Source organism: Lates calcarifer, linkage group LG7_1 (genome assembly GCF_001640805.2).
Source record: "Lates calcarifer isolate ASB-BC8 linkage group LG7_1, TLL_Latcal_v3, whole genome shotgun sequence".
Classification (NCBI taxonomy): domain Eukaryota; kingdom Metazoa; phylum Chordata; class Actinopteri; family Centropomidae; genus Lates; species Lates calcarifer.
In genome coordinates this window covers 21,802,647-21,829,623 of record NC_066839.1, presented here as the reverse complement: position 1 = coordinate 21,829,623, position 26,977 = coordinate 21,802,647, and the positions used below count along the sequence as shown (strand labels likewise).

The following is a 26,977-nucleotide window of genomic DNA, read 5'->3' as shown; positions in this document are numbered from 1 at the left end:
TGTGCTGATGTTCTCTCTCTTCTTTTGGGTTTGTTTGTGTCCACAGGACTTTGGATCTGGGTGATTTATCCTTAGGTCTGTCAGGGTTGGATCTGACTTGTCAGTCCTTGTCCTGTTTGTTCAGATACATTTTAAAAAGGATCTAGCAGCTTGTAGTGCACAAAAGCCATTTCCTGAGTGAAAAATGTATTGTTTTTTAAATATATCCAGAAATCTAGAAAGAGGACGCGCGGTTACATTTACTTTATCAAATTAAGATAACATAAATGAATGGTGCAAAAAAGAAGGAAAATATATCAATATCTGTCTGTATATTCTTTGTATGGAATATTTTCTAGTTCACTGTCATGGGGTAATGAAAACAAATGACCATTCCGTTTGGTAAGAAGCCACAGTGGTTTACTTAAATGTGGCCTACTGAAATTTCGTTACTTCTCCGCACCATGAACGCATCGCTACAATCTATTGTTCACTCCCTTTCCCAAACCCCGCCCATCCTCTGAGAGGAGGCCTGTGATTTGCTGAATCTGAGTGCGGTGCCGTCATCGCTCGGAGCGCCCATTCATCTCTGCACTTGGGCGTTGGACTCCGCATCTTATTAGCAACAAGGGAAATTTCTCCATTTTGCAGCCTGTCTTCAGCGACACGGCCACCAATCTGGGATTTTATTACTTCTCCTCACCTGCCAGCTTTTCCCCTGCTATTAAAAAAAAAACCCTCCTCACTCTAACTGGACTTTGCTCTGCATTTTCCCCTGTGAACTTTTTTTTTTGTGCGGAGAGAGTGAGGGAGACAGCAGCGAGGAGCTTTGCGTTTCAACAAAGAGGCTTGTGGGTCTTTGTTCGTTTTTTTGGATCAGTTGAGTTTCTTTGTTGGAGCGGAAAGCATGGGAGCGCAATTGTCCAAGACAGCAGGAAAAGCCGAAACCGCGGCTGATAAACCAGGAGAGGCTGTTGCTTCGCCCACTAAGACCAATGGACAGGTAAATGAAATTTAACATCCAGCTCGTTACATCCATCAGGGGGGGGGGGGAATGTGGTCGTTCTGGAGGGGGCTGCGCACTGAGGGCGCAACCCGTGCGTAATTGTAGATAGATTGAATGGAGATCAACGGTGGGAGTTTAAACTACATGAAGAGTCTTTAAAAAAACATATTAAACGGTATACTTCATGAGCAACAGTTGTTGCTTATGATATTTTCATTTTCCCACGAAAAACAAGGCGCATTATCGAACGGATGTTAAAAGGAAATTTGACTAAATGAGCTTTTATTTTTGAGGAGGAGGAAGCCGGTTTGGTTGAATCTTGTGCAGCATTTGAACGAAGTCGTGTGTTGAAGGGTTGATTGGTGGGTTTTCCTCCAAAAAAGAATGTTTAGGATGATTGCGAGCTGCTTTGGCTTTAAACCCCTCGATCGTAATTTTGAAATTGTTGAATAAGACGAGACGCACGACGTCAACAAAGGCTGGGTGCGCTCGGAGCACCACGCCTTTTGTTACAGATGCTCGACTAGAAAGTGGAGATGGCAGTCGGCTATCGCACAGAGGGAGAGAGACGGGCTCGGAGCCAGTGATGCGCGCCGGAGAGAAAGAGGCGTGTGCTGTTCTGTTCTCAGCAGCCCGGTGTTTAAAGCTTTGGATTTGGGGCGAAAAAAAAAAAAAAATCAACCATTCAGAACCTCGTTGAGATTTGATACATTTCATCTGAACTCTGCTCTCTGTGATGTGCTGGACTAATGAGCATCTGCTGCTTTAATGAGCAGCTGCTTCTCTTTGGCGCTCCGCTGCTGGAGCGGCCTTGCACCGACCCCTTGCGATCCAGTTGAGGCACTGCGCCAACTGTCGCTCAGAGTATGAATGAAATCCAGAGAGAAAAGATGAGGAAACGTATTGCAATTCTTCGTCTAATGCACGACTGTTACTTAGTGTGTGATTATCCCCATGTAAAGTGTGAAAGTAGAGACTGAGTTCAGGCTGGAGTGAAAGTCTGCTTTTGTCACTAGTGATTTGATGGTGTTTGCTGCCCCTGGTGTCCATCAGAGGCACTGTCCAGCTTGAGTCTTGAAACTGTGCCAGTTTCTGTACATGGCATTAATAGCCACTGTTTCTCTTTTTAGGAAAATGGCCACGTTAAAGCGAAATGGGGATGCCTCTCCTGCTGCAGCTGAGAACGGCAAAGAGGAGGTGCAGGCCAATGGCAGCGCCGCCGCAGAGGAGAGCCTCAAGGAGGAGGCAGAGAAGGCAGAGGCCGCCCCTGCTGAGACAGAAGCTGCAAACGGGGAGAAGGTAGAGGCAGCAGCATCCCCTGCTCCTGCCGAGGGAGAGGCAGCGAAGGCAGAGGACGGTGCTACGCCTTCCACAAGCAACGAGACCCCCAAGAAGAAGAAGAAGAGGTTCTCCTTCAAGAAGTCCTTCAAGCTCAGCGGCTTCTCTTTCAAGAAAACCAAAAAGGAGACGGGAGAGGGGGCCGAGAACGAGGAGGCGGCTGCCGCAGCAGCGCCCTCAGAGGAGGCCAAGGCCGAGGGCACGGAGGAAGCGGCTGCTGCCGATGAGGAGGCCAAGCCCGCTGAGGGGGAGGCTGCACCTGCTGCAGAGCAGGCCAAGGAGGAGGTAGAGGCCAAGCCGGAGGAAACGGCAGCACCAGCAGAGAAACCTGCTGAGGAGGCCAAGGAGGCCGCTCCCACAGAGGAGTCAAAGGCAGAGGAGAAGCCTGCAGAGCCCACAGCCAAGGAGGCGCCCAAAACAGAGGAGGCCGCCCCAGCCTCACAGGAAGCGGCGTCGGCGGAGGCTCCCGCTGCAGCCGCTGAGGCTGCTGAATAAGTTTAGAAGGGAGGAAGAAATTTAAAAAAAGGAAGAAAAAAGATAATCAAAGAACATTTCCCTGTTTGTATGTTGGAGTGATGCCAGCTCTTGGCTTTGAAGAACTTGTCTACAACCAGGGATATTTTAAAGCTTTTCTTTATTTTTTATTTTTTGGTTTCCATTCCCCCTCACACAAAATCCATCTCGGTCCATTATAAATTCCATTCCAATGGGCTAAGAAGATGGGTGGCTTCAGTATGTACAACAGATTAAATACATCCACACTCTGCCATATATTTTTTCATCAGTATTATTTTTTTTCTTTTTGAATTTTTATACAAAATGTAAAAAAAAAAGAAGAAATTGGTTTGGACATGCCCATGGTATGAAGGAGGAGGGGTTGAGCTGTAAAATGAAGGGGGAGGTGAGTTCAGGGAGGGCAGGGGAGGGAGGAAGGGGGCCTGGGAAATGTGCCACAGACTATTATGAAAAGAGTAGTCTAAAAAACTATGAGACCAACATCTATATACACCATACGGTTTACAACACTAAGTCATTTTTACAACAAGACCACAAAAGAATCCCAGAGTTAGGTTTTTAGGAAGTCATATAAACTCATAGGAGCTTTTCACTTCTCATTAGCTGTACCAGTCAGTGATTCAGTAGAAATACAAGTTGTATAGGCTTTATTGTTTATTGTTGGTTTTATGACCTTAATAAAAATGTAAGTATGTATAGGCGGGGTGTTTTTAACTGTGATTATTGTACAAAATGAAATCTTGATCTCAAGAAGCACATGAAGTTTGCAGCTCTTTTTTCCACCCGCTCATTTTGTAAGATAACAACACACACACACACAAAAAAGTCATCCCAGGAAGACCTTCTTAAGCAATTTTGAACTCAAAAACCAAGCTGTGATAAGTGGAATGGTTAACTGTTTATATACTGTGGTATGTTTTTTGATTACAGCAGGCAATGCTTTTTCAGTGGTCTTTGACAAAATTTTAAGGAACCTATCAGATGCAAATGTTTGTGTAGCATCTTGTCTCTTTCTCTTTTTTCTCTTTTGTAAATACTGGAGAAGCTTTGACCAATTTGACTTAGAGATGGAATGTAACTTTGCCTACAGAAAACGCTATTAAACTCCTCTGCTTAAGGTGTTCTACTTTTCTGTGAACACACTAAGAGCAAAAATAAATGTGAATAAAATTTGAGCTGCATCTGTCGTTATTTGTGTATTTCATGCTGTTGATTTACCAGACTTTAAATAGATTAATGATCCTCTGCACTTTATTTGTAGTGCAGCAGCTCAGACACAATCCAGGCTATAAAGTTATTTTAGGGGATATACATTCAAATGTTACAATATGAGGAATATAAAAGCAGCAGGACTAAAGCTTAACTGCAGCCTACTCTACATGGCCAACATGTGCTGCTGTACCAGCCCCCCTCTGGTTTCAGGCTGGATGCAGGGAATTCCAGTTCATCCCGGAGGTACTGGATGAGGTTGAGGTCCAGGTAGAGGAGAACAGAAAACCATATCATTATAGACCTGGATTTGTGTACAGGGGCATTAAATATCCCCTCCAGACATGTTTTAAGACATGAAAATACTGAGATAACGTTTTCTATCTTTTCTGCAAAAAAAGAAGTTCTTAAAATTACAGTATCTATCCTCTGTCAACCTCAGTCAAATATCAAAATCTATGAATTGCAAATATAGTTCAGACATGTTCAGTTCCTACTTAACTGTCAAGTCCATTCTCAGTGTATGTGACCTGGAGGCTTCTGTAATTTGCATATTGGATGGAGGCTGGCTTCAAACTGGTAGTGATGTTATAAAATCAGCTTGAACAAAATGCAGCTGAAACTGAGATTCAAGGTGAGAGAAGCTTTCATCAGGGGTGGAGGTGAATGTGAAAACAGTCATGTGTTAAACATACACCACACAATCAGTAAAATACATTTTGTATTTCCTTTCTTTGGAACTAAGGGCCACAAACCAGGAAAAACAGGTACAGAGAAAATGCTCACAACGTATGTGGACACTGTCACTGGCCTCACTGCACACTTGTTTATGTAGAGTAATGGCTTCATGGATGTAGTACACTGCCAAGCATGACTCATCGTCAGGGATAACAGGTTTCTAAAGGGGAAGTTAAATATTCACTTTCCTACTGTGTTTTTTCAGCCTGACTGCCAGATATTTAGAAACGTTTCACTGAAAGAAGGTAAAACTCAACCTCCCTCTGAGCAGCACGTAAATACTGAGAATAGTCACAAGGCACAGTAGATATCATCTGACTGTTAGTCACAGAAGCTGTAAATAATCATGATATACACTCAGTCATATACACACAGATCAGAGATCTGAATGTCACTCAGTTCAGTTGAGTGGATGTATTACTCAGATTTGTAAGTATACTGTAAGTCAAAGCCTCCAAATGAATGGTCACAGGCCCTGATGTGACACAATTGTTCCCTGACTTATTATCTGAGAAAACATGTAGTAAATAGACCTGATTTTGGACAGAAGGAGATACACAGCAAGGAAAGTGAACAGGTATATAATAAAGTACACCTCTCACTTTAACTCAATGAAATGAAAATCAGTGTGAAACTCTGGGATCACTGGCCCTAACAATTACATTTCTCTCACTGTAAAATGAAAAGTGAGTTTCTAAGACTCAAGCAAGTGAAAGGCTTTAAAACAGCAGTGTCGGTCTATTCAAGCTACTGTTGGTTTATTTTAAGTCAATGACCGAAACTGGAAGTAGTGATCCTAATTGGAAAGAGGAAGGTGAGGACGTCATAGGCAGCAGGGAAGGTTTCAAATGTGCCCCAGTAGAGGCAGACTGAAGCCAGACGTGGGGACTAAGATACCAAAAAATAACAAATATGAAACAACACAGCTTAACCTAACCAGCTAGTTACCTTACCTCTCAGTGTATTCCTTCTGGTGCTTTCTGCACATCTCTGACACAGAACAAACTTAATTCAAAACTCAGACAGTTAAAGGTTTCTTTGATAACTACGAAGGAAACTTCCCTGATGGAACCTGATGAATGGACATTTGTAAATGATTAGGAGACATGGCATACCTTAAACACAAAGGTGGTATAAGTTCAACTTTAATCAGATCAGCTTGTTGTTCCCAAGGGTCTGCTTCCACTAAATCAGTGATGATGGACAACAGGAGTGAGGAGCATTCTAACAAACTGGCTTTTACTAAACAAGTTGTCATCCTTGGGCTTTCTGTGCCAAATTCACCAGCATTAAATATTCATGATGGACTTAAGTTATTTTATGCTTTACAACATATTCAAGCTTGTTGTAAAACACGGGTTGTCCAAAGATTTATCCATGATTTATACAATCAACACTGCACCTGTCATTTTGACATGCAGTCTCTTGAGTGAGAACGCCCCCATGTGGCCCTTTGTTTTCATTACAAGAGCAAGTCCCAGAGGTACAGTAACACACTTCAAGAAACTAGTATAAAAAGTTTTATTGACAAATGCAAAATATCAAAATTTAAATCATTGTAGGCTCATCTACAGATTAGCCACAGTTTCTTAAAAACAAGTAAGTCAACATTTCCTTCAGAAGGTCAAGCACATTGGAATCAAATGGTTCAATGGGTATAAAGGATGTAGTATGTCAAATTCAAGTGGTGGATTTAGGAAATCCACTGATACACTACACAAAGAGAGATGCTTACAATTCACATGAGATTTACAAGTAGAAAATGGAGAGTCATAATAAATATAATGCTTCTGACGCATGAATCTACTAAAAGATACATCCATGTTGTGACTGTGATTCACTGAAGAGTTGGATCCTTGAGGGCGGACAGCACCACAGAGTCGAGCTTGTGAAAGAAAAATTCAGGCACTGATGGTCTGCTCGGTCTTCACACTGGCAAAGACAAATGAGAGAGAGAGAAAAAAAAGCGTACTACATCACATCATGTAGGATTTGTCGGAACAGCCAAAATGTAACAATCAAGCTTGATGACATCTGTTCAAAGTAATCACATGAAGCTAGAAATTTAGTGTACTGGAATATGACAGACTGCATTTAGATGCTGCCTTTCCAACAGCAATGTACTGAGCTGTATAACACGGCTGGACTAGAACAGTAGACAAGCCACACTGTCTTAAGAACAGTAACCTACAGAACATTTACATTCAAATGAGAAACCTGGTTACTTGGAGCCGGCAGGTCAGAACGATGCACCACGGGCACACAGAACAGTGTTTCCCTGTTTGGAGCATTTGGACTGACTGCACAGTCAGACAGGCTCTGTAAATAGAACCTCAATTTTTTAACAGCCAAAATGTGTATGATTTATTTTTGTAAGCTCTTTGTTGTGTAAATTAAGCAAAAGTCAATTATTTTAGTTAGTTAACAGCTCACAAGTGGACCTTGAGTTATTGTTAATGATCTGATTTTTTTTGTCAATCTATGTTTTTCATAGTCAACAGTTACCTTTGACACAACTCATATTTATACAGATTCAGATTCAACTCAGAATTTGGATGGAATTATTTTGAATGCAAGGATGCAGCACTTCATGTAATGATATTTCTTTTCAGCCAGCTGCTCTGCTGTCCCACAAATACATCAATTTGAAGTCCTTGTCATGCAATCACATACTTGAAAAACTCAATTAGAAGCCTGTTACCCATATACATGGCCAAGAAACCAGATTTTTTAAATCCCCTACCCTGATAGTAGACACTACAGTGATTAGCTACAACACTAAAACCACTGGTGGATTAAGTAACACTGATCATCTCATTACAGTACAGTGTTCTGCTGCTCCTGACATTCATCTAGATGTTACTTGACATGTACCACCCACCTAAACATTGTTGCAGACATCCCCCATCCCCCCCCATTAAACATCATGAGAAAGCATTGTACTTGGCCCCAAATACCTCACAAACACATTTTCTAATGATATAGTTATGCTAGATGACACTCCAGCTCCAGCTTTGATCAGGATATGTCCCTAACTTCCCCATTAAACAAACTTCAAGGACTGCCTTAGTCCACCTACATAATATCACCAAAATCAGGAACATCCTGTCTCAGAAGGATGCAGAAAAACTAGTCCATGCATTTGTTACTTCTAAGCTGGACTACTGCAACTCATTCTTATTAAGCTGCCCCAACAAGTCTCCCCAGTTGATCCAAAACACTGCAGCATGAGTACTGACAGGAACTAGGAAGAGAGATCATATTTCTCCTGTGTTAGCTTCTCTACACTGGCTCCCTGTAAAATCCAGAATAGAACTTAAAACCCTGCTCCTCACCTACAAAGCCCTTAATGGTCAGGTATCATTGTATCTTAAAATGCTTATAGTCTTATATTATCCCACTTAAACACTGCGCTCCCAGACTGCTGGTTTGCTGGGTTGAGTTTCCAGGAGTAGAATGGGAGGCAGAGCCTTCAGCTATCAGGCTCCTCTACTGCACAACCTGATAAAGCTTATAGTTAGGGTTGGCTCAGACTTTCCTAAACCATCCATAGTTACGCTGCCATAGGCCTACCCTGCCGGGGGATTTCCCATGATGCACTGAGCCCCTTCTTCTTTCTCTATCTGTAAATATTCATATCATGTAAATGCATCTTACTAAATATCTATCTATACTATCTTCCCTTTCCTGTAATTTTGTGCTCTTTGCCTGCTGCTATATTTAAAATTATTTAGTCTTACTTCTAGTCTTATTGCTGATCAAAGTTTCTGCCTCTTAAAGTTTTTCCTTGCCACTGTCTCCTAGTGCTGCTCATGGTGGGAACTGTTGGGTCTCTCTCAGTCAATACAATGCTATAAAGAGTATGGTCTGTGCTGTATGAAAAGTGCTGTGACATAACTTCTGTTGTGACCTGGTGCTATGTAAATAAAACTGACTTGACTTTTTAGCATCAGGAACATGGTCTTGCCCAAGAGTGCACGTCCTAGGGCAATGAATCACTTTGTAACACGACCCAAAGTATACCTTTGTCACTGTGGGAGAATAGTTGAGATTAGACTGATTTCTTCAATGGAGGGGAGTAGTTCAACTGGCCGAAATAAAAACCACAGGCAGAAATGAGCAGGATATGTACCCAGATTTACAATGAATGGACAAATTGTCCATGAATTCAATGGTCAATATCTTGAAAACTAAATAAGATATGAACAAGCTTTATGCAACTTTTGATAAGCTTGGTCCAGTAATAATCTACGGACAATTTGGTAGCAGTTGGATTTAGTTTATAAAATGTCAAAGATGTGTTTTTCAAAAAAATCTAAAATAAAATAACAAAAAATATTCTTAAAATTGTACTATATAAAATGTTATGTAACCCTAAACCTTGAACAATAATAATAATAATAATAAAATGATAATAATAATGAGAAGAGAAGCAGAAGAATAGGAAACCAACTAAAAAACAATAGGGTTCTGCCCCTACGGAGCTCGTGCAAAAACCAGGTAGTCCAGGCCAGTCAGCCTATGCTCAATTAAAAACAGCATTCGGGCACAATGAACTGGACCTCAATAGGAAGGGAGCAAATGGAGTGAATACAGAAATATAACACAAATGTTTTGTGGACATGTGTGTGGAAACTAGTTGTTGGACAAATATTAACAGAGAGGCTAATCACCTTTTTGAGTCAGTCTTCTCAGCACTGCTGTCCTTTGTTTTCTCCTCCTCTTTTATCTCTGTAGAATAGAGATAAAATAAGTAACATCCAGAAAAAGAACCTTTCCACCTTTGTAGAAAAATGTGGTTCGCTTGTTTTCCTCACTGTTAAAGAGTACCCACCAGTTTTCTTCTCCTCTCCTTCCTTCTTATCTTCGTCGACTCGGGGCCTTTTCGCTCCCTTCTTGTTACTGGTCACATTCCTCCTGCCACCCTCCCCCTCATCTTCAGAGTCAGAGAACTCTTCATCACACGCTATCCTCTTGTCGGTGGCACGAACTGCAACCACACAACAAGACACAGATTAACAACATTACAGGCAGACACCTTGTGGACATGGCTGTATCATTCTTGTGGAAATAAAGAAGAACACAACATTTGGGCTTTTGGAGGTAACCTGACATACAGTCGTGAGACAGTATTCTGTGTATTCTGCGCAATTGACATCTGGACCTGTGTTACAAGCCTTTTTGTGAACATTTGCAAACAGCAGTCTTTGCATGAATGAGGCTAAAACTGTCAAACATGGCATAAGACTGCATCTAAACAACACATTCATTTCATGAAATACACAAATGTAGTTATACTCAGATCTACTCGTGCCCTAATCATGGGACAGTAATACTATAAGCCTATTAACTTACACATTCACACAATGTTTTTCCGCCAGCTGTCCTTCCTGCATTTGGCTGTTGTAACTGTAGTGCTTTTAGCCTATATTATGAGCTTATACTTGTCTAATACTATAGTTTGTTTGTAAAATGCCCTGCTCTGCTGTCAGTAGACTTGTCCATGCTTGCAACTTGTCATATACAAAAGAAATGTGGGGAATTGAAGGGCTGTCTTACTGGACAAGCGTTTGTCAGGATCCTCTGTGTCCTCGTCCACCGTGTCATCTGGAACAGCGTCCTCTGGGATGGCCTGCATCTGAACTCCAGGAGCATGAGGAAGCATCCGCAGGTTCTCAAACAGTCGCTGCCTGAATAGTCAGACACACATAACCAAGGCATGGAGGTCACTCTGGAGCAGTTTAAATAACTAACCATCAAATCAATTGCATAAATGCAGGAATATTTGTTAGATCTATTACTGATGTGCCGTGACAGCTGTCTGCATTGATGATGTAGATAATTAGGGTCTATTCCTCCTTTTCACTCAGCTAATATAACCTGGTGAAGTGAGGTGAAAATTGTTGATCAGGTTTGTGAGACTGCATCTGCCATTATCACCTTAACACTGAACTTGAGGAAATATGTGTTCATGTTATTTTATTGAAACATACTGACTGGAAGGGAATGGTGTTTGCCATTTTGTAAACCTGCCAAAAATAATGGAATGAAGCTTATATATAAATATAACATTTCCCTTTTAGTTTACAGATATGTTTTTGATGACTCTCAGAGAAGCTAAGATGGTAATATTACAGAAGCTGAAGTATAGTCACTGGAGAACTTTCTAAAATGAAACAAGGAAGTTCAATAATAAACCCCCAACTGAGGAAGTAGAGGGTTTCTATTTTGATTAAAATAAATAAATAACAATCAGAATGAAATATGTTTGTCAGTGTGTTGCCTCATGCTAAGAAATCCACTGACCATGAGATGCAACTAAAAGTCCACAGCAAGAAGGTTCTAGGGCTTTTCTGTGTGGAGTTTGCATGTTCTGTGCCTGTGTGGGTTCTCTTAGGGAACTCTGGCTTCCTCCCACAGGCCAAAGACATGCAAGTTTAACTGCTGACTCTAACTTGCCTGTGGGTGTGAATGTGAGTGTCAGTGGTTTTTTGTCTCAGTGCTGTGATAGACTGGTGATGTGTTCAGGGTGTACCCTGCCTCTCACCCAATGTCAGCTGGGATAGGCTCCAGCCCCCCACAACCTGGGATGGATGGATGGATGGACATTTAAAATCTATTGCTCTATAAAATGACTCTAACATACTTGATCTTGTCCATGTACTCCTGTGTGTTCTGGTTGGTCATGTTGGACGGGCTGATGTGCAGCTTGAAGTCCGGCCCAAAGTATTCAAAGTAGTCATTGTAGGGCAGTTCTGCAATAGAAACATCATTGAGAAAAATAAGTAAACTATGAAAGATAAACACAAGATAAACACAGCTGTAGAAGATATACACGCTGCAGATAAAACAACGTGTCAAATTATCAGTCGTCTGGAATGAAAAAGGAGCAATAACACACCTGTTAATATGATTTACTGAGGCTTTATAACCTACACTGATCCTGACTGAGAGGAGGATAAATTGAAATGAGTGGGGAGTTGAGTTAATGTCCTGAAATTCCATTAAGAGAACTGCTGGCCCATTCGACAGCCTGTGATTACATCCCCTCTCTTTATGTTACACACACTCAGTGGAACAGACAGTCTGCTGAATCAGCTCCCTGTGAGGAGAGGTAGCAGGCGGTCTGTCCCTCTCCAGAGGTGAAGTCATATAACTTTCTCTCACCAGTGAACCCCCAGATCCATCCAACACCCCAACACCCAACACACCAGGCTATCTAATTGTTCCACATGGCTCCTTGAACTTTCACATTAGCAGAATACCAATAATGTATAAAAGAGCACTCAAGTGATTTAGTATTGCACTTACAATACTGAGGACCTCACAAGAGATACAGTAAAAAAAAGATCAAGAATCAAAGCAACAGACATAACACATCCTGACAAACCCTGAACCCTACACTTCCCATGATGCCACTCAACAGTCTTTCACAGACCCACTCTACCTGGTAAATGCCAATGTTTTTCAAATGCTGCAGTTCAGTTTCAGTTGTAGCCTTTCTGATATAAACCTGTTGTCTCCAAGCCCCAGCTGAGATATTCCACATAACATCACTGGGGTTATTCTGTAAGGTTTAACAGATGTCCACTGGAACCACATAAGGCATTCAGCTGATTTCATAGGCTGAGTAGTATATCCAGTGCTTGATAAACTCGAAAAGAGAGAGTTCCCCCTTTAAAAAAAAATCTAAATCTCACTGCAAAAACTCAAACTCAACTGCACTCAATTCATCAGCATCAATCATAAGATTTTACATACAAAAATCAACAAACAAAATATGATGCTGTTTTAGAGTAAAGCAGCAAGCAGTGTATAAAGTAGGTAAAACTGGCCCCACCTCGACCAGCAATAGTAAAATGCTGATACACATTAATGTATCTATGAATGTAATTCAAAATGATATACAATAACATAACACTCTGAGAGGAAGCTGCTCTGCATGAGTTCTGTTACTTTTGATAACTTGAGTACATTTTTCTGATAATACCTGCATACAACCTAAGCACCTGAAAAGGTTTAGGCATTATCAAGGAAGGATCATCTGACAATGAACATTATGGGCTTTTACTCTGAATTACTGGCGTAACGATCAACTCACGATTCAGTTTGATGCTTGATTGAGGGCTTATGATTAGACACACATATGATACATCTAAGGTAAAGAAAACAAACTAGAGTTCTTATTTATTCCTTCTTTGTGTAAACTGCAAAAATAAAATCTTTCAAATCTCTTTCAAAGTTTCTGGCAGTGTTTTCCTTATTGTAAACTAAATTCCAATTAAAATGTAAAAATGAAATCTTTGAAATCTGTAGACTACAGTGCAAAAGAAAGGATACCGTATTGGCCATAATATAAGGCAATATGTTTTCACTGTCTTATATTTTAGGACTATAGAATTATGTTTCCATTCATTACAACTGATATTCTTTTGGAATGAAGTGAGTGCTAGTCTGTGCCTTAGCCTTATTTTGTGGCTAAGCTAGCAAATGTCGCTAGTCCATGTATAGTGACTTTTTTACAGTAAATCAGCCGTAAACGAGTTTGGTTAGTTCAGTTTAAGCTGCAGGAGTTTGTGAAGCTGCTGTAACATGACAGAGGAAATACATTAATGACGAGTGAAAACAAGTTCATAGCATCTCCTGATGTCTTCACTGCAGAAATGAAACATGGGGAAAAACAGCCGAGCATTACAGCTGTTACAGATGATGAGTCTGAAAAATAACTAAGATTAAATAATTATGCGTGAGAGAGGGATCAACTCGCTACAGAACCTGAAGCAGCCAGATGCTGTTTCACTGTCAGAAGCTGTGGGGAAGATGAGAAAACTGAAGTTCAAATCTATTCACTTGAAGTCTTATTTCAGCAGTGTTATTTCACATGGCACGCAGCACTACATTTTTTCAGTGTGACGAGGTGTATCGTCATGAACCGTGATGCATCGTGCCACAGTGCATCATTACACTCTGAACGGCACCTTGCATTACACCCAAAAAACACATTCATGCCTCATAGCTGTCCACTGTAATAGTGTTCTCCTACTGTTCAACCATTAAGCAACTCAACTGACAGAATTAAGCATGTAGTTCCTACTTGAGTTTTTAGCCTCTAATCGCATAAAACACACAGAGAAAGGAGTTTCTGTACTAACTTTTCTAGACTCATCTACAACCAGGAAAGGATGTGGGGGAGGAATTTTGACCTTTTCATACTCAAAAGGTAAAAAGGTTGAGACTTGCTTCCCTGGCCTATCACTGTAGAATGCTCCATATTCAGTGACATGGAATCAGTAACAAACCATCAGGGATGTCTGTGTCCAGAGCCACAGCTGTCTCATAGGTCCAGCAGCGGGCTACGTTACGGATGGTGTATCCTCCTCCACCGAGCATGAGCAGTGGGAGGTTGAAGGACTTCATGTACTCTACACACTTGGCATGCCCTGGGAGAAACAAGAGACACGATGTAACACTGACAGATACAGGACCAAGCAATGCATTCACTTTTTTTTAGACTAGTTTACTGTCATGTAAATGTAAGCATTTATTTGACAGACTTGTCTGAATGTGTGTGTATCCATACCACGGATGGTGAGATTAAAGCAGCCAAGGCGGTCTCCTGAGAGAGAGTCTGCACCACACTGAAGAACCACAGCACTGGGCTGGTACATCTCCATCACCTTGGCCATCACCTGCAGGTCCACAGCAGAAAAATCACACTTGGTAAGTGCTGAAACCATCATCCCTTCAAATGTGCAGAGGCAGGGTATTTTTTTTCATTTTTTATCAGTCACGAAAAAAAACATTCACACCCACTTTACGCCCTGATTGGCCGTGATTCATTCTGAGGCACATTTGTGGCCATCTGCTGAATTTAAATCCAACATTCACTCTCCTTTTAGCTCTGGTTTGTTCTCCATCAACTCCTGAAAAATTATCTGTCTCTTTGGCTGCTGAATGCACCACTATGTTCACCAGCTGACTTCTGTCTGTCTGCTGTTTGCTGTATTGTACACTGAATTTTTCAGAGCTTTTCCACTGAACACAGCTGTCTGCTGCTGCTAGATACAAGATGGAAGAGGATGCGGTCTGTGGACTGTAAAACCAGAACAATGAGTTCAAATATGAAAAGATCCTCCACAGAGCTGAGAGGAACTACAGAGTTGGGTAATAACTTTGGGTTATCATTCCAACTGACCCTTTCCCATTACACAAAGACAAGCTTGATCCATTATTAAATTTAAAATATTGTTTTGTGTAGCTTTTGGAATAACATTCATTAAAAATCATATTCAGGGTCATTCTGGTATAAAAGTGTTTTCCTGGTATCAGGTTCAAGTAAGCTTGGAAGCTGATTTCCCCCAGTATTTGCAGTGGAATGTAAAAAGATCATTTTCATGATGTAAATATCATACTCACAGGCTTGAAGATTTGCTCATAGGACTCATCATCAATACCATCCCGCAGAGGGAAGTTGACAGCGTAATATTTGCCTTTTCCAGCTCCAATATCCTAAATACAGAGAAGGTCACAGCAGTAGAACACAGAGAAACAGATACATCACTACATTGTCATCACAGGTGTCAGCAGTTTTCAAAGTGGAAATGTTAGCGGCAGCAAATCAACAAGGCTGCTATGCCTGTTCATAAAACTAAAAATGTACACAAATCCATATCGCCTTGTTTTCTTGCAGCCATAACATCCACTTCTACTTTAATGCCTACAAATACATTACACTAACAATCCAATGTTCATATTCTGTTCATATGTAACTAAGTGAGGATGATTTCTGTGGCTCACCCTGAGGTCTCCAGTTCCAGGGAAGTACTCCCCGTATTTATGGAAGGACACAGTCATGACCCTGTCTGTGGTGTAGAAAGCTTCCTCCACTCCATCCCCATGGTGGATGTCTATATCGATATACAGCACCCTCTGGTGGTACCTTGGAGAGGGACAACAAAGAGCAGAGGTAAGAGCAACAATTGATAGTTTGGTTAACACTGTATTCTCAAAAGACCCAACTTCAAAGTCAGGTCTCCAAGACAATACTATCATCATACTAGTATCATTTTCATACAAGTGGATGATGTAATGTGAAATGTAAACGCCTTCTCATACTGTTGAGTTTTATCAAGCTGTTCGTGAAACTCACTTGAGCAGTTCCAGGATGGCCAGCACAATATCATTAACATAGCAAAATCCAGAAGCTTCAGACTTCTTGGCGTGGTGAAGTCCTCCTGCCCAGTTCACTGCAATATCAGTCTGCTGTCGGTTCAGTTTCACTGAACCCGCTGAATGCAACAGAACACACACAGATGTTACTGACACTGTCAATCAAACTGAAGAGATCACACACACACACATGTTGAGTTTTTAATGTTAAACGTGTAATAAATTATAACTAACAGTGTTTTTTTGTTTTTTTTCTTTACAAACTTTAACTTTGATTTGTTATTCGAGTCATGATTATTTAATTTTAGACAAATATTTTGGGATTGAAACGGACAGTCCCTTTAATGTTCAGTTTAGATATATGAACATCACCATTAATAATCTAGAAATTAAAGGATTGGTGTAGGATTGATTGGAAATGTTGACATTTCTGAAAAATTCTGATTACTTCAGATACTGTAGCATGCACATGTGCAGTATAGAAAATGTCTGCTGCAAAGACTACCCTCTAATCTATTTTCTTCCAACTTACCAGCAGAGCCTCCAGCAGAGAGTTGGCAGAACTCAAACAACCCATCAAATACAGGACAGTCCTCTCCAACATTGACTGCAAGACAAAAATGATGAGATTTGTGATTCTCGTAAAAGATCAACATTGTCAAACCTCTTCCACATTACTAAGGTCAGTCCTTTATTGGAACAAACTCTTGCACAGCAGAGCATTGCATTAAGTATGTTCTTGCTGTGAGTTGATATGAAGTTAGTACTTTAACACACCATGATATTATTCACATGAACATTTTAGACTGGTGTCATTATAAACAGAAGAATATGGCGCACCTCTGTCTGGAATACATATTAAGATATTATCTCTAATACTTTTCTCTGTTTTCTACCACTGTAAATTATAAATACATCTGATCTTTGGAGTGTTTGTCAGACAAAACAATACAAAGTCTCCTTGAACGCTGAAAATGTGATTTTCTTCTGACGATATTTGAACTCACTGATGTAATCAACTATGAAATAATCTGAAAATGTTAGTTGCAGTCCCAGTGAGAACCCTGTAGAAGGGGTCCACCAATCTACTTACAGCGCTGCATCTGCTTGCTGAACTCAGACATGTTGTCTGGCCGGATGGATCGGAGGAACTTGATGTAGTCATCACTGTGATATTTTGTCATCTCCTCTGCTGTGGCTTTGTGTGGTCTCTGAGACACAAAACAAAATATTTGGATGAAAACTTGGGTAAAAAGAGGAAGACCACCACTTCATATTTTATTAACATGTCATTTTCTGTTACAACAGTACAGAATACAATAGATTTTGTGGCTAGAAACATACATAGATTTCCATTTTCCTGTACAATCCATAGTTCAAGAGGAGGTTGTGAGTCATCCGGATACGATGTGGTTTCATTGGATGCCCCTGTCCATAGTAATAATTTCCTATGTCACCTGCAAATATAAACATAGGAGACACAAGCTAAAAGCCCACAATCAAAAGCAACAGCATGTGTATGTACAGCCTAGTAAGGAGGGCTGACTGATACTGACAAAAATCAAATATCATGATATTGTTCAACTATCTATCTGGCTTCTCTCTTGTGCTAACATGTATATCCCAATGAAAACGGGTCCCAGTGCTAGTGAGCACCTCTATTACCTTAAACTGGGCCATTAATGACATATACATGCTACTGGAAACAGCTGCAGAAGCAGCTGGAACAATGTAAAATTTAAAAACAACAGTGAGATGTTTCTTGTTTTGGGTCTTTACATGGAATTGGTTTAGGCCAAATGTACAGAACTGCCAGGCTTATCTTTTTAAAGTATTACACCAAGCTGCTATGTCTAGAGAGAAATATTTATAATGAAAATAACCAATATCAGCAGTAATTATAACTTTTGACTCTTTGGCATATTAACCCATTTAAAATTAAATCATTCAGACAGAAACTGAACATGTCCTGCACAATCATGTAATATGCCACTCTTGCAGTGCATGCAAAACAAATGTTGGACTACATGAGAGCAAACACATAATTTAATTGAAAATTTGTGATCCTCCTGTGAGTTTTTACAGGCTTATTACCACACTGGTAGATTGGTCAGTCTTGGTTGATATAAAAACTCTATTCAAAAGGTAAAAACAACAAAGCAGGCCATTGTGTTGTCAGCAGGTGACACCTAAAGGACTGCTCCAGTGTAAATTAAGAGAAACGCCAACTCAGCAGATAACTTATTTTGACTAATTATGTCCTCATTGACCGGAACTGCTGAGTTTAAAAATAAGTGATATCTCTAGTGGAGGTCATGGGTACACTCTGTCGGTCAGTACGGTTTCCTCTACTGTGTAATTTTGCTATCTGGGTTCAAAGAGGCCGGAACACTAAGTCCACTGGGTAACGTTACGCATCAATTAGGCCTGAGCACAGTGTGCGTGAAATTGTTGTACATTTCGCTTTGTTGTTTTAAAAAAAATGACTTTGATAATGCTGACTCTACAGTTTATCACAATCTTCAAGTGTCCATTCGGGTAAATAGAAATAACATGGAGCACTAACCCGGTCGACGGTCGCAATTACATGACTCAAACAATAAGGAGTGTGGCGATTCCAGTGTTCCGCACGTTCACGTTTAGCCAATTACATTTGAAATATTAATTCATCTTTATCTTGAGCTAATTGTAAAATCTTGCTCGGTCTACGTATGGTGTAAGGTACATACTGGGTTTGCTATAATCTTTTTAAACTAGTTAACACGCAGACACACACTACTTAGCACCATGGAGGCCATTTAACCGATGGTCATTAACGCTAGCGGCGAGCTTGCTCGTTGGCTAACTTGTGTTCGAACACCATTCATTCACCAGCAGCACCAGCTAGACTAACTAGCTATGCAGCTAGCGCTAGCCTGCCAGATGCCTCAATTTTGGACTTCCCATCCAGACACTCCGGATGTCCCGTACCGTCATAGTAGTAGCAGACCTTCTTCTTAGTCCCACCCGCAGTCGTGTAAGCCATGTTTAGAGCAGTTTTAGAAAAAAAGTTGGTTGAAATTGGCTTTGGCAGATGTAGAACAGAAAGGACGGCATCAACACAGAAGAATACACGACGAAGCGGAGCTTTGGTGAATGGGAGGCGCAACTATAGAGGGGCGGAGCGGACTCTTACGTTGTAAAGTGGCCCCGGGCCTCAGACTGAAGAAAAGGTGGGACAAATTAATTCTGCTGCAAATATTTCATAGGTAAATTAGTTTTTACAGTACGTGTGGAAACTTTAATGAGAATTCTAGGGGGAAACTGTCAGATAAGCTACAGGCCTATTACCTATTTTTCGAAACAAAGTCTAAAAATATGCTTGCGGTGGTTCATGCAAAAATAATTATTACCACTTCACAAGTAGCTCCACCGAAGGAACAACACTTTACTTACTGCTTTGACACAACACTAGATGTCAGCATTACCTATGTTACATTCTAGTCTGCTCCTACTCCACAACAAGCATTACTTACATTACTATTTACTTGCAACCAGACATCTAATGGTTACATGTTTTGGGTCTTATCTCATGGGCAAGGTACACTTTCACCTTCTGTTCACTTGATCCTTGGAGACAAATTCTAGGAGGTCACGGTCAGCCTCCAAGCAAAGGTTTTGTTAATGTTCCACTGAGCAGAGACAGGGCCGGATTAACCTGCTATGGGGCACTAGGGTAAAAATAAACTCTGGACCCCCACTGACACCTCCCTCTGTGCAGTGTTTATCTTAATATATCTTAGTATTTATCCAGTTGGCTTTAAAACTATTTAAGGTGCAATGTAACCAACTCAGTCTCTTTAATGCTCAAATTGCTGTAATAAAAACTAATCTTGAGCTGTTTGTCCTTAATCCCGTCACTGAATAGAGGGAAAATGGTATCCCTTTCTTTCCCACTCCGTACCCTGAACACCTGTTCTTGTTGAGTGGGTACAATCTCCTGCAAGAATACACGACGAAGCGGAGCTTTGGTTCCTGTAAGTGAAAAGCCCAGCAAATTCAACATTAATGCTGTACTATAGATCAGTTAAAAAGACTCAGAAGTTATTAAAAATTAGTGCTCATCTGATATCCAATGAGGAAACTCTGAAAATGTCAAGAATTCTAAACTGAGTTTGGCATGATGGTTAGTGTAACAGCACTTCTAGCTCTGGAAGCCCAGGATCACCAGCTCACTGAGTGGAACTATGCAGTCGGTGCTCCAATCAAGCAAGTGAAAGACTTTTCTGTGCAAACGCTTAACCACTCAGACCCAACAGAATTAATTACCCCTTTACTACGTAACGCACAGATGTGAGAGTGGTATCAATCTTCTCATCTGTTTCCCAAAATGTTAAACTATTCTTTTTGATATCAAAAAATGAACAATAGTACAAAATAAATCAGTTGACAAATGTCTACATGTTCTTTTAATTTAACCTTTTTTAATAACACACATGATACAGAATGAATATTTGCACAGAAACAGACAGACTTTGTTAATCATCTTAGAATAAGCAGTTGGTTTGACAAGAGTCATCAGAGGACAACGTTTTTTTGTGTGTGTGTTATGGCTTTTTGCCGTATTTCACAACCCAATGAAAAAGCAGCAGGGGAAGAAACAACATACAATAAAACACAAGCTCGAGTCTGAAATTCTTTGAGGGTTTTGAGTCCAACTTGAATCATTTGATTCTTTTCTGACTTTTCTGGATAATGTCGGATTGAGAACTAGAGGTCACCCTCTGATGGACCGATTCATGAATTAAAAAACAAATGTGAAAAACAACATAAACTGACAACAGAAGACAACTAACTAATACAAGATCCTATTATGTTATCATGGCATCTTGATTGCACATGCAGTTTTGTCAAATAAACAACATGATGAACAAATAAACAACTTTGTCATTTGTAAGATGTCATTTTGTCATCTTTTAAGGGGTTTTATCATGAAAAAACATCACACTTAAAGCTTATCTTAACAACATGAATGTCAGTGTTTGATAGTCTTTTAAAAAGCAAAAAAATAATTTCTTTAATTAATCACAGTTCAGTCCTGTTTTTTTTTTTCTTCATGGGGAACACTGACAGACAGGTGAATTAATTTGCAATTTGCAAGTGCTTTGAACTGAATCTTTTAGTCAAACCAGTCAACTATTTTGTTTTATTTTCACACACATAAAAACAGACTTACATCAAGTTCCTTTTATATTTTGGTCACACTGTCGTTGCTGTATTAAATACAGTCAAGGTGCTATTAATTTCTTAATAGCTATTAATAATAGCATGGAGTTTTAAAAAACACCAATCCAAGGAATCTCAGTGGAGAAGTTCAAAGCTCATCATGGCCAGTTGAATATTCTACCAGTGATCTGGTAAAACTTCTGATTGAAGGGGTGAAAGAACTTCTGCAGTTTAGTCACCACTGATGGGTCCACCTCTGGATGAATGCGGCCCTTGCTGCCTGCCAGGCACTTGTTGAAGACAATGTTAAATCGCAGACAGTAAAATCCCCTGGTGGCATTGAAGTACAGGTTATATTGGCTGATCCTTGAGGGTAGGTTGAGGAAGCGCTCGACGAGCTGCAGCTCCGGCAGTGGGTCCGTGATAAGGCGATCCCCATCCACGATGTGGAACTGCTCCACAGGAAAGTACTTCAGCCAGCGTTCCAAATGTTTGGTGTAGATGCTGGTCCGGACAGCTTTGTACTTTGTGTTCACCTCGCAGGTGTTAGTGTCGATAGCCAGCTTCTCAAACTTGTGATAGGTCTTGTTTTTGCGCTCCTTGCCCTCCAGAACCTGCGTGTAGTCAGATATAGCCCTGGTGGTGGGCTCACGGACAATGATCAACAGCTTGATGGAGGAGTTCATCTTGAAGATGCGTTCAGGGACCTCCTCTGTGATGAAGTAGGCAGGGCTCTTCTCAATGGTGATCTGATGAGGGAAGGAGAAGGGCATTTTCCCTCTGTACCAGTCGATGCCCCGGGCATAGTTTTGGTCGTTGTCAAAGAAGTGGATCTCCTGTGAAGCCTTGACCACTGCTGGATGCAGGTTAAGCATCTCCAGCAGGGCACGGGTGCCCCCCTTGCGCACTCCGATGATAATGGCGCGAGGCAGCTGCTGGACCAGGTTGTGCAAGCGGATTTGCTCTTTGGTGGCATTGCCCTTACGTAATTCATGGAGCAGGCCACGCTTAAACTGCAGGGTGCGGAGAGGAATTTGTTCTGGCTCATGGGGGGTCAGTCTGCCTTCAATGGGGCAAATGGGTTGTAGCCTGAAAAAGACATAACAAGAGAAACATGAAACTTGTTTATAACAAGGATTCATAATTTCATTTGCAAAGGAATGTTTGGTTTGGTTAAAGCACAAGAGTGCAAGATTTTATTTCAGGTGAATTTTTTTATGCTGAACATCCAGAAAGTGCTCGCCTTTGAAATGATTTCAAATAAAGTCGGCCATGATAGCTTTTATACAATAATTTATAATTATTTGCACAGAAAATACATTTTATTCCACATCTTATCAGGTAATATTGTCTATTATTGAACCCTGGGTTTTCATAAACAAAAAAAATTTGTTTAATGATGCTAAAAAGGCTCATAAAGCTGAGGGAAACTCCAGTCAGAGTGAGTTACTACAAGTGACCCCTTTAACATCACATTTAGTCATTTTGTTTATATAAAAAATATTGATTAGTGCAGCTTTAACTTGCCCAAGAACCTCCAGCTCCCAACAGCCATTTTACATCATCACAAGTGACACCTTTCACATAACACATGGTAATTTAAGCAGCTGTCAGTATGAAGGTTTTGATTAATGCAGTGTGTAATTACAACAAAAACTTGCTCTTTGTAAAAGAATATATATATATATGTCAAACATGTCAAAACACACCCAGATAAGTATGGTGAAAATTTTCTACTAAGTAGCTGAAAATATAACTGTAGAAATCTGCAGAAAATTAGGCCATCACTTTACATAGTGTTGTAGATCTTATACTTTTTCCATTTGGGAGAACTGGCATAGCCTACCTTCCCAAGTAGGAGGCACTGCACTGTAAAAACATCCCTTTTTGTCCTAAGAATGGCCATGTTCTTGTATGAAGCAGCACATTTAATCAACTTTGTGATGTGGAGGATTGCCTATACTGATTCTCTAGTTCACTTGAATGCTGTTATATTACTCAGTACAAGCAAGTGTGAATTAAAAGAAAAATAAATAAATAATTTTTTTTTTCAGAATGTGACAGTGATGATTTACCTATCCAAGGTTCCAACCCTGGCCACGAGATAAAGGACACTTCCGATAGCAAGGCTGCCCAGAACGAAGAGCCTCTGTCTCAGCAATGCCTGCTGTTTGAATAGCATGGCCCTCCATCAATCTTCAGGACTGCGTCTTCAGCCTGCAGAGAGCACAGCACATAAACCACTAATCACCAGGGGAAGAGAGACAGCCTAATGTTTATTAACACACACTCAATCAAGTCTTACAAGTGATTAAGCCACACTCACACATGCCTGAAAAGTGCTGCAGTGCCATTAGAGAAAATGCTCACCCACAAACCACCACTATGTTACATTTATTTATTTATTTATTTGATTCTGACAACTTGAGAATCAGATTTGATCCAATGTACAGGCCTGCTGGGGCCCAGCTTTGAGACAGGAATGTGTTATATTATATAACACATAAAACACAAAATGAAACTTGATTGAAAGTTTCCCTCATCCCCCAAACTAAATCCTCATAACAGAGACTCCTTTTCACAATCTCCTACCTCTTGGGGGTTTATTTTTTTGTTTCTCTCTCTATCCATTTTAAGCCTGCCACAGTTACTTTATGAATATGTCAGACTATTACTACTATAATTCCTCATTATTCCTTGTTTTAATTTTTGCATTTGCTGGTGACTTTACTAGGATTGTTGTCACTGTTGTTATTGTCATTATTATTAGTAGTAGTAATAGTAGTAGTAGGAACCAGTACTCCAGTTGTCTGGATGTTGGGGATAATGACAAGAACAAGGATGAAGCTAATGCTAATGCTCCCAAGATAAGCTACATTTCTGAGTTAAATTTACTTTATTCATTTAAATACACATTTTGTTTTTGTCTTTGTACATTTTATTTTTGCCTTTTGTACTTTTATTATACCCTCCTATCACTATTTTCATGCATCTATCTGTCACCATTTCTCCCTTTCTCATGTCAGATCATTAATGTGCCCATTGCCTCTGACACTGGGCACGAGTGAGGAGCCTGTGGACCCTGTGGATGCCCCTCCAAGAGACTATGAAGAATAAACTGTTACTAATCCTCCAAATCCACAGCTCCTCCCTCACCATATCTTGTCTTTCCTTCTTTCCTCCACTCCCCTCTTTTCTTTGTCTTTTATACTTATTCACTTTTATAGAATTAAAAATGGACACTGAAATAACACCAAAATACTTTGGATTGCACAGGAAAAAAAGTATCAGTAGGACATGGAGCAACATCAGTATTCTTTTAAGGACTGATGAATGCAAGTCAGACATTTAATCTCTCTGTTTTGGTCTTCAGCAACTCCTGAGAAAAACATCTGGCTCTTATCTCAGCTTTAGCATTTTTTTGTTTGCTTTCCTCAGTGAAAGTAGACTCTAAAATCTCCATCCCTCAAACTCCCCAGACAGCAGATAAGGCCTTAAAGATGAAAAAGACAGACGGATGGTCACATTATGTTAATTCTTATTGCTCTTTTGACCTTCAAAGAAAATTCAAGGGTTAATCTTTTCCTCCAAGAGAAGGCACTGCATCCCTCTATACAGATGGAGCACGGGTCACAATTAAAGAAACAGTTTTTTGCAGATCAATACCTGCAGCCCTTCCTGCATCTTCAATCTTACCACAGTGTGACTGAGTAAATCACATTATGGAATAACAGATCTATACAGAAGTCATAGCACTATTACAAAAGGGCTAATTGCACTCTAACCCAGCCTTTACAACTGCCTACCATTACCAATAGAGCAGATCCTCTGGAGCATCTCATAAACAAGTAGAAAGAGGTTTTGACCCCAGTGTGACTGGAAAACATTTCACTCATATTGCCTTTTGGTGGCTTTGGAAGGGAGACCAGCAGAGCAATTGCAATTTCATCAGTCTGACAAAGCAGAAGAATAAAGCCAGTTAGCCAGGGGCCAGCCCTATGTTTGTAGAGTCCTATTTGGAAAAGAAATGTTTTTCATTACATCCTGTATCTCTGAAACATGGGAGTGATAAATTCTATTGTTTCCCATGGAAATAAAGTCTGGCCACAGTTTCTTTTATTGGTCACACACCATTCTAAAATAATCCACCTTCCTTCAGAGTATGCCATTTACTTCAAGAAAATGAGATATATTATCCAGATTTTTTTTTACTTTAAGAATTAAAGTGAAACTGTAACTTCTCAAGGGAAAAAAAAACATTTTTTTTTCTTACATTTAAAAGTTTCATTCTTAGGATTGAAAACTTGCATCCTTGATTAATTAATACACTTAGGTGTTCTGATGCTACAGTCTTACTTGAACTGGTAAGACCAGTATAGTTATATCAACAATAGCATTACTTTAGCATTTAGCTTTCAGAGATAGATACATATTGCTGTGACATGACATTACAACTGACACTACAGCTGACATTAGTGTATCAGCTTGACTGTAAGACTTGGGTTACATGTATACAATGCTACATTCACATCATATGGTGAAGAGAGTGGGAAGGACTTCCACTGATAAAGTTGTGTGACAGACATGGCCACATGAGAGTTAAAAGTACTGTACACTGACAGTATAATTATTGTTATTATTATTATTATTACTAGTAGTAATATATTCATTAAAAGTTAGGTTTAATTACCTTGAACAATGGTCTTTGGTGGGCAGTTTTACTGTTGGTAACTAACAGTAATTTCTGAAATAATGGTTTTGTGACTTGGTGGATGGACAGGTTTAACAAATGGTATTGTCTCTTAAGACCAGAGTACTGTTCATCAAAAGTTACATAGTCCTGTTTTAAAGACTTAACAGTTAGGCTCATTAAAATGGAAACTTCTGGAGCGTACAGACAGAGCAGAGACTCATAGCAGCATACTCTGTTGTACTAATGAATAGAGAGTACCACTCTGCACATTCTTTATGACTTATTTATAAGCACACATAGAAATTAATTGTTTTCCCTGTCAAGGCGCTACAACCACAACAGCTGTACCAGGCCGTGAGCACAAGAGGGGGCTCGTACAGAATTATCAATTATGAAGCAGTTTATTTTCATAAACTATGCACTGCACACAGAAAAGCCGCCACTTTTGTGTGTGCATATTCAACTCTACCATACAATTAGAGAGAGGCATATACAGTATTGAAAATCATCTTTCCCTTGCGAATGTTGTAAATTCTACAGTGATAGGATTGTACTAATCTGTGGTGCTGGAAAAATGTCTCATGCTACTGACTTGTGAAATTCAACCTCTGCTCCTGCCAGGTACAATCACCTATGAAAGGTAATTTACCTTGTCTATAAAGCAGATTCTTGTACAGTGTGACCCAAATAAAGTCTGCTGTTCTCTCTCTGTAGGGTTTCAAAACAGTGGGGTGTTTTGATCGAACAACCCGAGGGTAGCTGCATTGCCAGGAAAGAGAAGAGAAAATGGAGGTAGTCTCCTTCAGAAATGCTAGCAATGATGCAGTGAGCACAGGAATGCTCAGCAAGGGAAATAAAATATGTCTGCAGAAGCTTTAGATTGAAGTACACTGCCAGTAATAATCTTGGTGACAATTCTCCCAGCAGTAGATGGGCACAGGGTGTTTGATCAGAAAAATCAAATTGCACTTGAAAAGTTATACAGTGTGAATATTTTTTTCTGTGGGGGAGCAGTCATAAGTGCAGGAGATTTGCAAGAGATGTATGACAGAGCTTAGTTTATAGTTCACAAGTGCAATAGGCTGTGCTCAGCAAATAGTTTGTAGTTTGTAGTGCTCTTCAGT

General features: G+C 40.2%; 3 protein-coding genes across 3 annotated transcripts in view; 1 reads left to right on the top strand and 2 right to left on the bottom strand.

The window, feature by feature from the left end:
- Nucleotides 1-551: 551 nt before the first annotated feature.
- On the top strand, nucleotides 552-4,014 carry marcksa (myristoylated alanine-rich protein kinase C substrate a). Its single transcript, XM_018699684.2, is given in 3 exon segments — nucleotides 552-982; nucleotides 2,116-2,136; nucleotides 2,138-4,014. Coding segments are annotated over 3 exon segments (798 nt in total). The 5' UTR covers nucleotides 552-886; the 3' UTR covers nucleotides 2,819-4,014.
- Nucleotides 4,015-6,293: 2,279 nt separating this feature from the next.
- LOC108899297 (histone deacetylase 2) lies at nucleotides 6,294-19,115 on the bottom strand. Its single transcript, XM_018699683.2, has 14 exons — nucleotides 18,926-19,115; nucleotides 17,300-17,412; nucleotides 17,049-17,166; nucleotides 16,488-16,562; nucleotides 15,936-16,074; nucleotides 15,584-15,725; nucleotides 15,203-15,295; nucleotides 14,367-14,475; nucleotides 14,086-14,226; nucleotides 11,433-11,541; nucleotides 10,346-10,476; nucleotides 9,621-9,776; nucleotides 9,460-9,517; nucleotides 6,294-6,718 (listed from the first exon to the last, which is right to left on the bottom strand). The coding sequence occupies exons 1-14, from the start codon at nucleotides 18,978-18,980 to the stop codon at nucleotides 6,688-6,690; spliced, it is 1,470 nt and encodes a 489-aa protein (XP_018555199.1). The 5' UTR covers nucleotides 18,981-19,115; the 3' UTR covers nucleotides 6,294-6,687.
- A 1,261-nt stretch (nucleotides 19,116-20,376) lies between these two features.
- The window catches only part of LOC108899295 (heparan sulfate glucosamine 3-O-sulfotransferase 5), a 68,960-nt gene continuing 62,359 nt past the window's right edge, over nucleotides 20,377-26,977 (bottom strand). Inside the window, exons 5-6 of the mRNA XM_018699680.2 lie at nucleotides 23,236-23,377; nucleotides 20,377-22,249 (exon numbers count right to left, since the gene is read on the bottom strand). Of these exons, the coding sequence (XP_018555196.1) occupies nucleotides 21,319-22,249; nucleotides 23,236-23,342 (1,038 nt within the window). The 5' untranslated portion in view covers nucleotides 23,343-23,377 and the 3' untranslated portion in view covers nucleotides 20,377-21,318. The remainder of the gene's footprint in view (nucleotides 22,250-23,235; nucleotides 23,378-26,977) is intronic.